The sequence below is a fragment of the Anguilla rostrata genome, chromosome 5 (genome assembly GCF_018555375.3).
Source record: "Anguilla rostrata isolate EN2019 chromosome 5, ASM1855537v3, whole genome shotgun sequence".
In the NCBI taxonomy this organism is placed as follows: domain Eukaryota; kingdom Metazoa; phylum Chordata; class Actinopteri; order Anguilliformes; family Anguillidae; genus Anguilla; species Anguilla rostrata.
In genome coordinates, this window is record NC_057937.1 from 8,013,577 (window position 1) to 8,026,204 (window position 12,628).

The following is a 12,628-nucleotide window of genomic DNA, read 5'->3' on the forward strand; positions in this document are numbered from 1 at the left end:
TGCAGCACCGTGGCGTACAACCGCGTAACCATCCTTTCCGACAAATTTGCCACCGTGAACAGATCTCTTGAAGGTCAACGAGGTGACTTTCAGCCCCGAAGTGTTGGCACAATAGGACCATTCTCAGCCTACCTAAACGGATTTACTCGACTGCCGAATTTAAAGTCCAGGACATCGGCACCGCGGTCCCAGCCCATTTTCCTCTCAACACTTCTGTACATAAGATCGCGTTCTTCCCCTAGTCTCTCAAATTGTTCTCCCCCATGTCTGGAGCCCTCCGGCGGGGCAGGCGATAGGTGGCTTTCGCACCCGACTCCACCATCACGCATCTGTGGAGGGGTGGGAGCCAGGGGTGCTGGAACCCCGGGCCCTCCTGCAGCAGCTGCTAGGCCGTCTGGCTGTGCCCCTCCATGCTGCGGCATGCCGGCACCTTTTCTTCAAGCGCGCCCCCTCCCCCCCCCCCAGAAGGACCCGCTAATCAGTCTGTGCCAACTTCTGGAAAAGCCAACGGCCCCCCCAGCTCCCCAAAGCTGCACCGTGCCCCGCCCCTTCAATGTGGCAGAGCGTGATTATGATGATCAGAAGGGGTTCGTCTCGCACTGCATGCTGGGAGAGGGCATTGCTTCTCTGCGCATTTCCAGTGGTGTGCCATTTTGTGAAGACCATCTGGCTGCTGCCAGTAGAGAGAGAGAGAGAGAGAGGGGTTGCGAGTTTGAATCCCCCCAAGGTGAGTTTGACACTTCTGTCAAACTCCTGAGCAAATTAGGGACTGATGTGTATTATGCCACCTTGAAGGAGACTCTGCTGGAGGTTGCCTTAGCTCTGGCAAGGACTGCTGTACTAATTTAAAATCACAACAACATAAAAGTAAAGTAAAATGCTCACCTTATTAAAAAGAAACCAAATACATCCCCAAGAAAATATAAAATTATTAATCATGGGGTCACATTGTAAATTAGCAAATGGGAAAACTAGTCACATAAGTCACATCCATAAGGGAGTTGACATATGACTTTTCATTGGTCCAGACAGCTGTCCACAGCTGGGTTATTAAAACAGGGTTCAATATCAGGAAGACCTATATCCACTTACAGGTGCCAAACCAATCGATAACTGACCAGATAAAATAAACAGTGCCATTTTCAACAACCCTGGAGTACAACAAACAGGCCAAGGGGACCGTGCTGATGAGATCCGGCCTTCCAAGAGTCTACAAAAGGTTACATGATTCCTAAGAGAGCCCCTCAAAGACTCGGGTGCACCTCAGCCTGGCAGTGCCACCCGACAGGCGGGCACCAGAAGGCTGTATCCCTGCTGTTCGGGTCGCCGCGGCGGCAGAGTCGGCGCCACCACCGTGTCACTCTCCCGCACGGTTACGCCATGGACACTTCGTCAGCTCCGCAAAGCGACGAAACCACGGTTCGGCTTTGCTGGTGGGACCGGGGCGAGAGAGGACCAGCGCCTCAGCGTTTCGGGAGAGAGGGGGGGCTCGTGGCTGGGTCTGTCTGGCATTTAAGCCGTCAGCGCGAAAGGCGCTCAGGGCAACGTCTGACAGCCCCGATTGGCCACTCGTTCTGCGAGGCCTCTTCCAGGGGGCTACCACTGACTCACAGCATGTGGGATTACAGACCTGAGCGATCGGAAACGAAGCTCGTTTCAAGCCCCTCTGAATCCTACGCCGTCCTATAAGCGCACAGGGAAGCGCTTTTGACAGTTCTCTGTCTCTGCAAACTCTGCAGGACTGGGAACAGGGTTCTCCCGCGTGATGCACCGCGCTTGGAATCCGAAAAAAACCAAGGTCCGGCCCCTACGGGTGCACTGATGCCTACGAATCTCAGCTCCTGCCTCGCTCCTCCATGTTGAAACAGCCGCATTCAACCGTGTCAAACCCAGCCTACGTTTCCAACCTGTTGGTAGCTGGACGAATTTCAACAAAACCGTATTTTTTCCAGGAAGTATTGCCAACTCATTCTTTCTATTTAGCCTCAGAAAATGATCGTTTACCGTTTCTTCATTATGCTCAGGTTACTGAACAGCATTATGGAGAATGATGATTAAAACTAACCTTTCCGGTACTGATTTGAGCTTAACTCCCCAAACGTGCACAGAATTGCAATCAGGCTGTTCGTCGGAGTGCCGCGGGCCGTCCAAGTTAATGTTCTACATGACAGTTCTCCAGCAAATATAAATTAGCCATTTTATTGTTGTTAGGTAATCCGAGCTCCCTTTCAGTTGGAAGAGATAATTAAGTGCAATAAAGGTAGAGCAGCAAAGAAAGGCAAAAGGCTTGTTGATAGTTTCTGTATTAGTACAAGGCACTCAGACAGGGGCAATGTGCAGGTCACCTGAAGAGTATGTTTTTTGGAATGTTACTTATGAGTTAGGGGAGAAAACGAAGGGCAGGAACCCTGAAAAAAAAAAGTGTGTGTGTGTGTGTCTGTGGGTACGTGTGAGTATGTGTGTGTGTGGGCGGACGTGTGTATGTGCGTGTGTGGGGGTGTGTGTTTGTTTGAGAAACCGAAGGTAGTACTGGTTCCATCCTTTATTTGATTAAAAAAAGAGGTAAGCACTGCAGTAACTTAACAGGATTTCCTGCTGAGGCAATCTCTGTGCTTTGATTGAAACGCCCCCTAAATGGGAAGAGAGAAAAAAAACTCAAAACCCATCAGAGCTACAGCGCACTGATGATACCTGTGCCTCAGGATATTAAAAGGTAAACAGAATAGTTAATTAAACTATCACTGACGCTCTCTGAAAGGGCTCCGCAGCACTTGTATTTGACACAATGCCACCGCTAATGAAAAATATCACTCCTCATTTAAACGATCGCCATAACAACAGCCGTGGGTTGTGTTACAACGTATTTCTAACTGTAATTCAATAAAAAAAAATAATTTAAAAAAAGTCCAGTTACATCATTTCTGATCAACAGTCCATCTAATTTGGATGAATACTCAAACATGCTATTGCTGTGCTGCACAATTTGTTTTGTTTTATTATTACGAACGCAAACATTAAGTTCGAAATTTGAAGAGATCAAGGTACGGCATATGACGATGTATCAGTGGCTGTTGACGGCCGGGGCTCCTCTTAGCAGGGTGGGTTTTTGGTCGTGTTTGTGCGTGCATTTGACGGACACAAAATATTCACACACACACACACGCGCACACACACACATACACGGACACACACACACACACACACATACATACAGGGACACACGTTCTCTCTCTCACACACACACACACACACACACACACACACACACAAATCCCATTCCTGCTCATACGCCAGGCGGCCACTGCTTTTCTTTTCAGGAGAAAACTGTCGAGAGACGCACGATTGATGTGGGTTGTGTCACCGAGTAGATATGGGTGTACTTCCACGGCGCTTAGTGTTCCAGTGGTACACATTATTTGATATAAATCTTCACTTTTAACGGTGACTGAGGCAAAGTAAACAATGCAGTGGGGACATGCAGGAGGTGGCACAGACTGCCACTCAAAACCAGTATTTTACTTTTTACTTCGCCTTGCTGTGAAATCGAAGGTATTCCAACAACCATCGTAAACGTTCCAGTTACCATAGTTTTGGCTGATGCTTTAGATGCATGTGTGCAGTTCAACGTGCACTCAATACTTCCTTTGAATGCCAATCAGCCATATGACATAAAAAAACAAAATATCAAAAAACCTTATATAGATTGAAAACATCACTGTCCGTGTTGACCGAAAATATATTCATGTGTTGGCTGCTTTTACAACACATATAATACCAAAAAACAAATCTTCATTATAGCAAAAAATGATTCTCTCTCTCTCTCTCATTACGTCCCCAGTAAGTTCCAGTGTTATCGTACTTCCGTGCACGCGCTTGCAGTGTTTATGCCACTTGAGACAGGTGTGGGGATATCACTAAAATATCTACAGGATTGACTTTAGCGTAAGAACCCGTCTGTGCTACCTGCAGGACAAAAGTTTGAGTCGCCTACAAGGCGTGGCATTCGCGAGTGGTCAACCGAAAGAAACGGGAATAGCCTGTGAAAATGTTGATTTCTATTAGTTGGACTATAAATCAAATGACCAGGCAGCTCAGATTTCCTGTCGAGGTCACCTTTTCAAATGAGAAATAACGATAAAAAATGTGCCGATAATAAGGATTATTTGTGTATTCAGTGAATTGAACAAAACATTATTTAGACCAATTCGTATTTCTTAAGATCATTCACGCCAGCCACTTGGATGAATATTTAGACACAGTGTCGAGCACACAATTCTCGTTTTCCGTTTGAAAACACAACCAAATTTCTGCCAATCTAAGTTGTATCCAAACTGCGCATGCAAAGGGTTTTACGCGAGGGTATTATCGAAGGACTGTAAAGATATGTGAAAACCTAGAACGAACGCCCTCCATCTGCTCACATATGTAATATTGGCTCCGTGAACAGACCAGCCGCATCAGACCTCAAAATCGTACGTTCAAGCGCAGCACTCTGACTTACAAGGTTATATTCTGTCACGGTAAAACTGGAAATAATTTATTGGGTACAAATAAGACAGACTAATTGTTCCACATGTAGATCTGAACCGGGGAAAGTAATTTATTGATAACAATTAACAAGCCTACCCGTTCAAAACTCTGACTGAGGAACATAAGCACACCTACCTGCTATAACCCACACATATGCGCACGCACACACAGACGCGCGGTCACACGCACACGCGCGCACACACAGACACACACACACACACAGAGACACAACTAAACCATAATCAACTCTGGAAACATACAACACTTGGAAGCAAACAACTGTTGTTATGATTATGTTATAAGCAGAAGATTACATGGATTCCGTTTATGTGCGAGCGAAACTTGAATATTGAAATGCCTACACCATCTATTGAAATGCGACTCACGCTCTCAACCTTACATTCTCCACCATCGCGATGAATCGTATAACAACTACGGTAGCAGCCCCTGTAGTAATCACGGACAAACCCGAGGTTAATTGCAGTTGTCTCATTAAAACGCGTACCCAGAATTATTCATAATCGCTTACCTTCAGAGCCTCAATATCCAATGACGCTGATCGGTCCATATACGTAGATGAAGTCTTTCAAACTTGTTAAATTCTAGACTTGTAGTTCCCGGCTTAAACTCGTCCCAGTCCGCCTATCCCCTGCAGAAATCATCAGTCTCATTCCCACTGATCACGAATCCCGAAGCTAAAAAATAAATAAATAAAGCAAAAATAATAATTCACTTCACACTTCTCAGTAAATTAGTGGGGATGATTTGTCAGTTAGACGACTCTCCCAGCTAATTTAGCCAGATAATTCTTATTCCATCAACGTGAGGTCGGTTTGTCTCCGGCAATGAGCAAGCGGCAGGCAAAACTGCTGCTGCAAACCCAGAAACCCGGTTCCTTCAACATCTTGATGCGGCAAATTTAAGAAATGTGTTCAGTTTGGAGGGGCAGCGCGCAAAGAACGGTGCTTCTAAATCCCGGTAATCGATGTATCAGGAAAACCCGTTTCAGACTCGTGATCTGTAGCCAAAACCCAAAGATGTGTTCTTTCCTTGGTGAGCGCAGTTCCAACAGAATCACTACTGTCGTGTTCGCACTGGAAGAGCCTATGCATCTGAATTCTCCTGCTCTGTCAGCGAAGAAAAAATGTTGAGAGTTAAAGGGAGAGGGAAGGTGGATTTCTGGCAGCGCAGAGATTTCCTTTATCTTGTTTTACGGTCCTTCACCACCAGGTGACTGTCTTCCCCTCGGTCTTCTATCTGTTTTCACCACTCAAACAGCGAACTGTCTTTCCGTGCCAATCACTCCCCCTGGGTCCTAAAGAAGAAAAAAACGCACGTGACTGTATCAGTAACCACATCGCATACTGCCGAGCCGAACCGCAGCGCTGTTTAAGTTCGAAGTCGGTGTGTGTGTGTGTTGCATGTTCAGTCCTGGGCTATGCTATCAAATACATCATCAACACCCATTACAGCTGTGAGCATTTCATCGCGAACGACCAAGGTTTACATTCACAAAAGCGCCACGATTCACGGTTCCAAAACTTGTGTGGGTCTGTGGGTTTCAGATACAGTAATCCTTAACACTCCTATCGAAGAGAACCTTCTGTAGTTCAAACACTTTATCTGCGGACCCACGGTCCCAGAATATAACAGAACAGAACGTTATATGCTGGCATGCTGGGAATAGCCGAAACCAACGAATGCTGGGTTTCTAGTGAGGATTTTCATACCGTGTCACTGCGTAATTAATCACATTCAGAGCCCGGGCTTGGGCAGCGCAGCTGACTACGAATGGGTACCATGTGCCAGCTACGATGACGTCAGTGCCCAGGCCAGGACGAGCCATTTAAAGACCCCATGGAAGAGACTGCTGGAGTAGAAGGGCAGGTTGAATCGTCCCTTTATTAGCTGTCCGGGTCTTGGCAAAACTCAAGAGAGTTTGAGGCTGTTCACTGCAGAAAAGCTACTCTACTACAAGTATCAAGTTGCATACTCCAATGTTACCTTCTACGTTGTGTCTCATTATTGTGTGCAAAAGAAATAGCTGTGATTCTTCATCGAAAATTATTTTGCAACACTGGAGTATTCATAGCCCCAATATTTAATAAAGGCCTCTGTACACCCTTAGTTATTCACACCTAAGAAGGTGTGGTAGGGGGAGAACTAATTGAAGACATATTATTCTCACGTCTTCGCGAGCCTTTGGGACAGGCTCTTGCTGCGCAAAAAACATAATCTGCGCCTTAATACATTGTGTCAGGTGTGCTCCTGCACAATAACCAGCCTCAATCATGTTTTCTGGTACTTTCTGTAGAGTCATCACCTAATTTGCATATTAATGCCTCACGGCAAGCAGGCATTACAGCTCCATTAACAGTCAAGCAGCTGTGACAGGATCTCTTTACAGCGGGAACTGTTTTCTGCTCAAAATTACATTAAGGTAAAATTTAAGGACACGCCCATTCCCACAAGGTACCAGCATACATTGGGCTTTTGGGAATTGGAGGGTGTGATCAAGCAATCAGAACCACAGCTGGCCAAACCAGTTGGAATTCTGATAAATAAGGTAAATCACTATGCTGTCCGGAATGAATCAACTTAATTGTTTTCTGCATGCCACGGTCTGTCTGGGAGCACGACTGGCTGACAAAGACATTGGCACCTTGGAGTTTACATTACATTACGTTCATTAAGCGGACGCTCTGTCCAGCGCGACTTACAAAACAGGAGACAGATAAATGCATTCGACTGATTAATATGAGCAATAGTAAGCTACCCAGACCTGGCTAACAGCATTCTCAGACCAACGAGTGAAGACGCAAGATCACCAAACCACTTTAGCGAAGAGTTAAAAGATAATGTTGGCGGTATGTGGGCCTGCTTGATCGGAAAGTGCTGATCTTGTGTAGGTCCCTACTGGGACTTTGTATCACGGCCTGTAGGCTAATAACCGGTTCATGTCAGATGAGTAACAAAAGACAGCGTCTCTGATGTACAGTAGACTATGTTAAGGCATAAGACTGCAGGATATGCTGCCGTTCTCAAACAGCATCCTTTCGTTGCCCGGGGTGCCCTACAGCAACACAGTTCACGTTTTACGTGTAGTATTTTTACAGCTGGATATCCAGCGAATAAATTTTAGGTTCTGCTGTCAAGACCATAACAGCAGCGCTCCACTTTTCATTGTCAAAATTTAATTTTCAAGCTGCATTTTATTACTGCCATAAAATCAGCCACGTTTTCATTACGTTATTTTCTATTTGTAGGCTTATTTCTGTTACCCAATACCGTGTCCCTTCAGTTTTCCTTAGTCTGCGGAGAAGTGTATGGCCTACACTCTATTGGCAGATATTGGAACTGCAATCGGTTACGCCAGGCTATCGATTGGGCTAGATTGTGGCAATTTAGAGAAGTAAGATTGTAGACAAGGGGGAGAAAATACACTCAGCAAAATACACGCAGAGAAATTAATATTTGATTGAAATATAATTTCGTAGAACGTTGTTGTGTAAAGGTGGTGAGGCTTACAAACAAACACACGTAGAGGCTTAACTGTGAGAAAACCCATACCCATAAGCACTGCCCGTGTAGCCTGCATTTACTCATCGTAAACTGCGTGCATATTACATTGTAAGAATCGCTACAGATTTTTGTCAAGAGGTACAGTACAGAATAAATGTCGTTAATGTCTATGTAGGCTATGTATGTATTTAACCTGCAAACTTCCCTACAAATCAGTTGTTTTTGGGGACGTTTTATAGTAAGTGTACAAATAGTTTATCTTTCTCGAAGGAATACGAAAACAAAACGTGGTTGTGTGTAAATAAAACCCGACACCGGAACCTGGGAAGTTTACAACTTCGATGCCTGGATCTGTTTTAGTATAATTAAAATATTTTGTCAAGCTTAAGTTAAGGCGCCTTATTTTTAACGGCTGCAGCAGAGTAAATGTGTTGCTCGGTGTTAGATTCACCTGTGTGCGATGGATATTATGTGTTTCGGAAAAATAATAAAACAAATAATCACGCCTTGGGTTTTATTTGTGTAAAACTGTTTCTTGTAATTGAGCCGGAATTGTGTTATTCTTATTATAATTATTCCAACTACAATTCCCAGTAGGCTATTTCAAGGTGGGTCGTGATTGGTCATGACTGTAACCAGTGATCAGCCGGGAGGGAGATCTGTACACAAGCGCATCTTCAAACATGGCGTCCGCTACATCGGGATTCGGCTTGTGCCTTCCATTGACATCTTTTCTGTTGATTCTACTGCTGTGTGTGCAGTCAGGAGGGAGTCAGAAGAAAAAAGAGGTACCATAATTATATTATGCGGTCTACATTTCTTAAAATCCAGAGATGTGTGGTTAAACTGTGCTGATGGAAACAAATATTGTAAAGCCATCATTCATTGACGGTTGATAGTGCTGAATGATGGCGTGCTAGCTATGCAGCCACCTAGCTAGCTAGCTAACGTTACGTTTTAAGGTCCTGCATGTTTTAAGTCATACATCTACGCCGATTTCCATCAGCCCTCTCCGCAAATAATGACTAATCTCATGATGAATTTCATAATCTCATGTTTCAGTCTGCTTTTCAGAGGAGCATAGCTTGTATAGTTAGCTTGACTGTTGTAATGGCTATTAGCTTGCAATCCAGCAAATGCAGCAATCTAGCTAACGATTATTGTTCATAGCAGTTATCAAGATTGTCATAAACATGTGTTGACCGATTTGAAATGTCTTGTCAAAAATAGACCACGTTACTTTTTCAGTACGTTGCTGTAGACTGTATTCTCCAAAATGTGCGGAGACGAAGCCATGATATTTAGACAAATAGTTTGAGGATTTAAATGTCATTAGTTAGGACTATGTTCTGATTTTATCGTTGCAAAAAGCCAGAAATATTGCATTCGTTTCGCTTGCGAGCTTTGGGTTTCTATTTAACATCGCTCAGCACCACGCAGATGGACAGCGAACCGTTCACTTCCTGGATGCGTAGTGCCGAGCTGCTTGGGCGCTCGCTGTACCGTCTTAAAACGGAAGGAACACTTCTTTTTTTTATCTGGAAGCAGAGAGCGTTCTGATTGGAGGTTGTTTAGGTATAGAATGCCCCAGACATTCCGCCGAAATGCGAAAAAGGTTCGTTTCCTTTTACCGTTATGTTGTTATAAGGGGGAGTGGCTGTGTGCGGAGCACTTTGGGGAGCCTTCTATCAAACCAGAAAAGGCGCTTCCCGTTTAATTTTGAGGAAACGCGGAATTAAATGTAAAATTAAATGAAGTAATATAATTTTTTTTTTATATGAATACATACATGTAACAGTGCATTAATTCGTTATAAGAACAATGGGTCACAGTAGACAGTTAATCGAAAATTAAAGCTGTATCAAATAAAGCCAGGCACAAATGTTAGACAACCGAAAGCCAAGGCACCACACTTGCGTGGTGTATGTAAATTGTTTGATTTAAATCGCATGATTTCAAATTTAAATGATAAATGTAGTGGTGACCAACGTGAGTTACAGCACCATCAACAAATATCAGATATGTAAGCTCCTTGCTTCTACTGCGGTCTGCCAGACAGCATTGTTTCTCTTTCTCTCTCCGCTACGCTTGACAGCATCACGTTCTACTGCGGTGCACTGTTTGCTGGGTAGCGTTCTGCCAGTGATTCAAGAAGGGCTTTATAAACCCTACTGCACCTCTCCCCAGCTGCTCTATAGGCCAGGGCTGTAGATCCCCGCTGGACTGCAGCACCTCACACTTTGCTAGGAGTGATTGTATTCACTGGGCTGATTGTACAGATGGTGTGGGAAATGTGAAATGATATTCAGTTGCAATGACAGGCCCATTTGGATCAAAGGCAAACTAGCTCCATGATCAATATATTTCTTGTTTATGTTGTTCCATCAAAAGCAAAGGACCTAAGAACATGGTTCTAAAAACTGAAGATGTATGTTCCTAGGAAGGGGAGTGTTCAATGGAGTGAATGAATTGAGCTACTGTTAAATATCGCTTTTAGGGAATGATTTGAATATAAATCACATCCCTTGGTAATACAGAACCTGGTATTAAAGTGAGCTTATTTTACAAAGATATAATTAGTCAGCCCTGAGGCACAGACACTTGTTCTCTATTGTAGACAAATTCGTAAAACTTAATTATTTTGTGTTGCTGAAGGCTCAACTAAAATGTAGTAATTCATAAACTTCTAAGCACTCCAAAACAAATTAATCTCTCACATTTTTTAAGGTTTTACCTTGACTTGGACTGCTATTTGACTACTTGTGAATATCTTTTGTGGTATTTTGTTTAAGCATTAGAGCTTTTAATTTGAAATTTGCTTTGTGCAGTCTGACATCTTCACCAACAGCAGGCTTGAGTTTGGAATGTCCATCAGCTGGCTGTTGCTAAGCAACTTGACATACAATTGGAAGAGAAGGAAAAATGCCTAGGATATCTGACTAGGTCATGTTATATGTATCATTTTAGCTTGCTAAGTAGTATGATACAGTTAGCCTGATATTATCTAACATTACCAAACATTGATTCAAAAAGCTGATTTATACTCAGGATACATACACATGCCACTGACAGCTAAGCAAAATGGATGACAGGTATACTTGTATTCAGAATTTAAAAAGTGAGTGCATGGTGAAGTACCTTAAATGGGAATATCCTTTCATGTGTGTGGGTGATGGATACATATAAATGAGGTATTGTGTGAAGACTGCGCAAGAAAGTTGCCTTTGACAGCGAAAAATAAGTTCCCTTTTGAAGTGTTCTTTTTTAGCTTAGCTGTGCAAACACTGTTTTCTCAGCAAAACCAAAAAATAAAAATAAAGCCTCCCAGGCTAATGCCTGTGGTTTGAGGCATGCACAAACATGCTCAGAGCTTTAATGAAACCAGATAGATTTTCAAGGCTTCTGTCATACTTTGCTGCCAGAGTGAGTGGAGAAAGTACTAAATTACAGTAAAAACACCCTCCCCTGCAGATTCTGGGCAGTTCCGACGCCGGTTGGGATGAGATACGGTCTCTTTATGACCCCGGCGTGCGTTTGAGAGGGATGTGATGCCGATCCTCTTTTCCCCGCTGAAATAGCCAAGTGGCGTTTCACGTTCCGCTCCCTCTCGGTTGCGATCGCCCCCACCCCCCCCCCCCCGGAGTTTAGCGGGCGTTGACGAACGTAGCCGTATTCGGGCCGCCTGTTCCGACTCAATACGCCCGCGGGCCCTGGGTGTCCCCTGGGAGCGCCGAGCCGTGGACGCGAGGAAGAGCCGCCGCGGGGAATATTTACGCCCGTCCCGCTCTCCTCGTCCGCCGCCAAAATTGAATATCGTACATTTTTGGGTCTGACTAATGGAAAAGGTGAGGGGAAGAGACGTGTAAGCAGTTTGGCTTTGGGACGTGTAACGGCACGCCCCCCATCTCCCCCTCCCCCTCCCCTCCCCATGAGTCCTTTAACTGTTTTATTAAAACTTTCATTTTTAGTCTTGTAATCACTTCAGGGGTGGAAGGAAATATTTGCCTCTCTCCGACACCTTTCGGGGAGGCACTCAGGAACCGTCAGGCCTCACGCTGCGGCAGTCGGAAACCGTTCTTTTGAAATGTCAGCTGTTCGCCCGAGTCTCGCAGTCGTTAAACTTTTCTGTGTTCCGAGTCATGGGAGCAATTGTGGCAGTTTCGTAGGCCTGGCTTTCTGCATTTCTTCTTAAGGGACACTTAAACTGACGCTGTGTCAGCAGACTGACTGACGGCCCTAACTTAAGATGACCCCAGCTGCTGTAATCAGTCTTGACCTCAATCCCCCTTGGGTCACCGACCCAAGTGCAGAGGGCCATGATCCAATCAAAGTTTGTCATTCATTTTGACTGGAAAATAAATTCCAAACTGTTTTTCCAACTGATTTTTAATGATCATTGAACTCACTTGGCTGTCTGTTACAGTAAGATTAAAAATAATACTTGCATCTAATTGTGAGTTTGAGTTGAGGACAGATGTGGACTAAATCCCAGATGTGGCTCTCGCAAAAACTTGCCACCTAATCATCCCCTGATTTAATTGGCTAAGAAATGTTCTCTCCCTCCAGTGGAGCTGCT

At 44.4% G+C, this 12,628-nt stretch overlaps 2 protein-coding genes across 2 annotated transcripts in view; one reads left to right on the top strand and one right to left on the bottom strand.

Annotated features, from left to right (window-relative positions):
* LOC135254592 (zeta-sarcoglycan-like) overlaps positions 1 to 6,450 on the bottom strand; it is a 163,776-nt gene extending 157,326 nt beyond the window's left edge. Inside the window, exon 1 of the mRNA XM_064334881.1 lies at positions 5,060 to 6,450. Coding sequence (XP_064190951.1) covers positions 5,060 to 5,098 — 39 coding nt within the window. The 5' untranslated portion in view covers positions 5,099 to 6,450. The remainder of the gene's footprint in view (positions 1 to 5,059) is intronic.
* A 2,232-nt stretch (positions 6,451 to 8,682) lies between these two features.
* tusc3 (tumor suppressor candidate 3) overlaps positions 8,683 to 12,628 on the top strand; it is a 54,478-nt gene continuing 50,532 nt past the window's right edge. Inside the window, exon 1 of the mRNA XM_064334880.1 lies at positions 8,683 to 8,840. Within this exon, the coding sequence (XP_064190950.1) occupies positions 8,736 to 8,840 (105 nt within the window). The 5' untranslated portion in view covers positions 8,683 to 8,735. The remainder of the gene's footprint in view (positions 8,841 to 12,628) is intronic.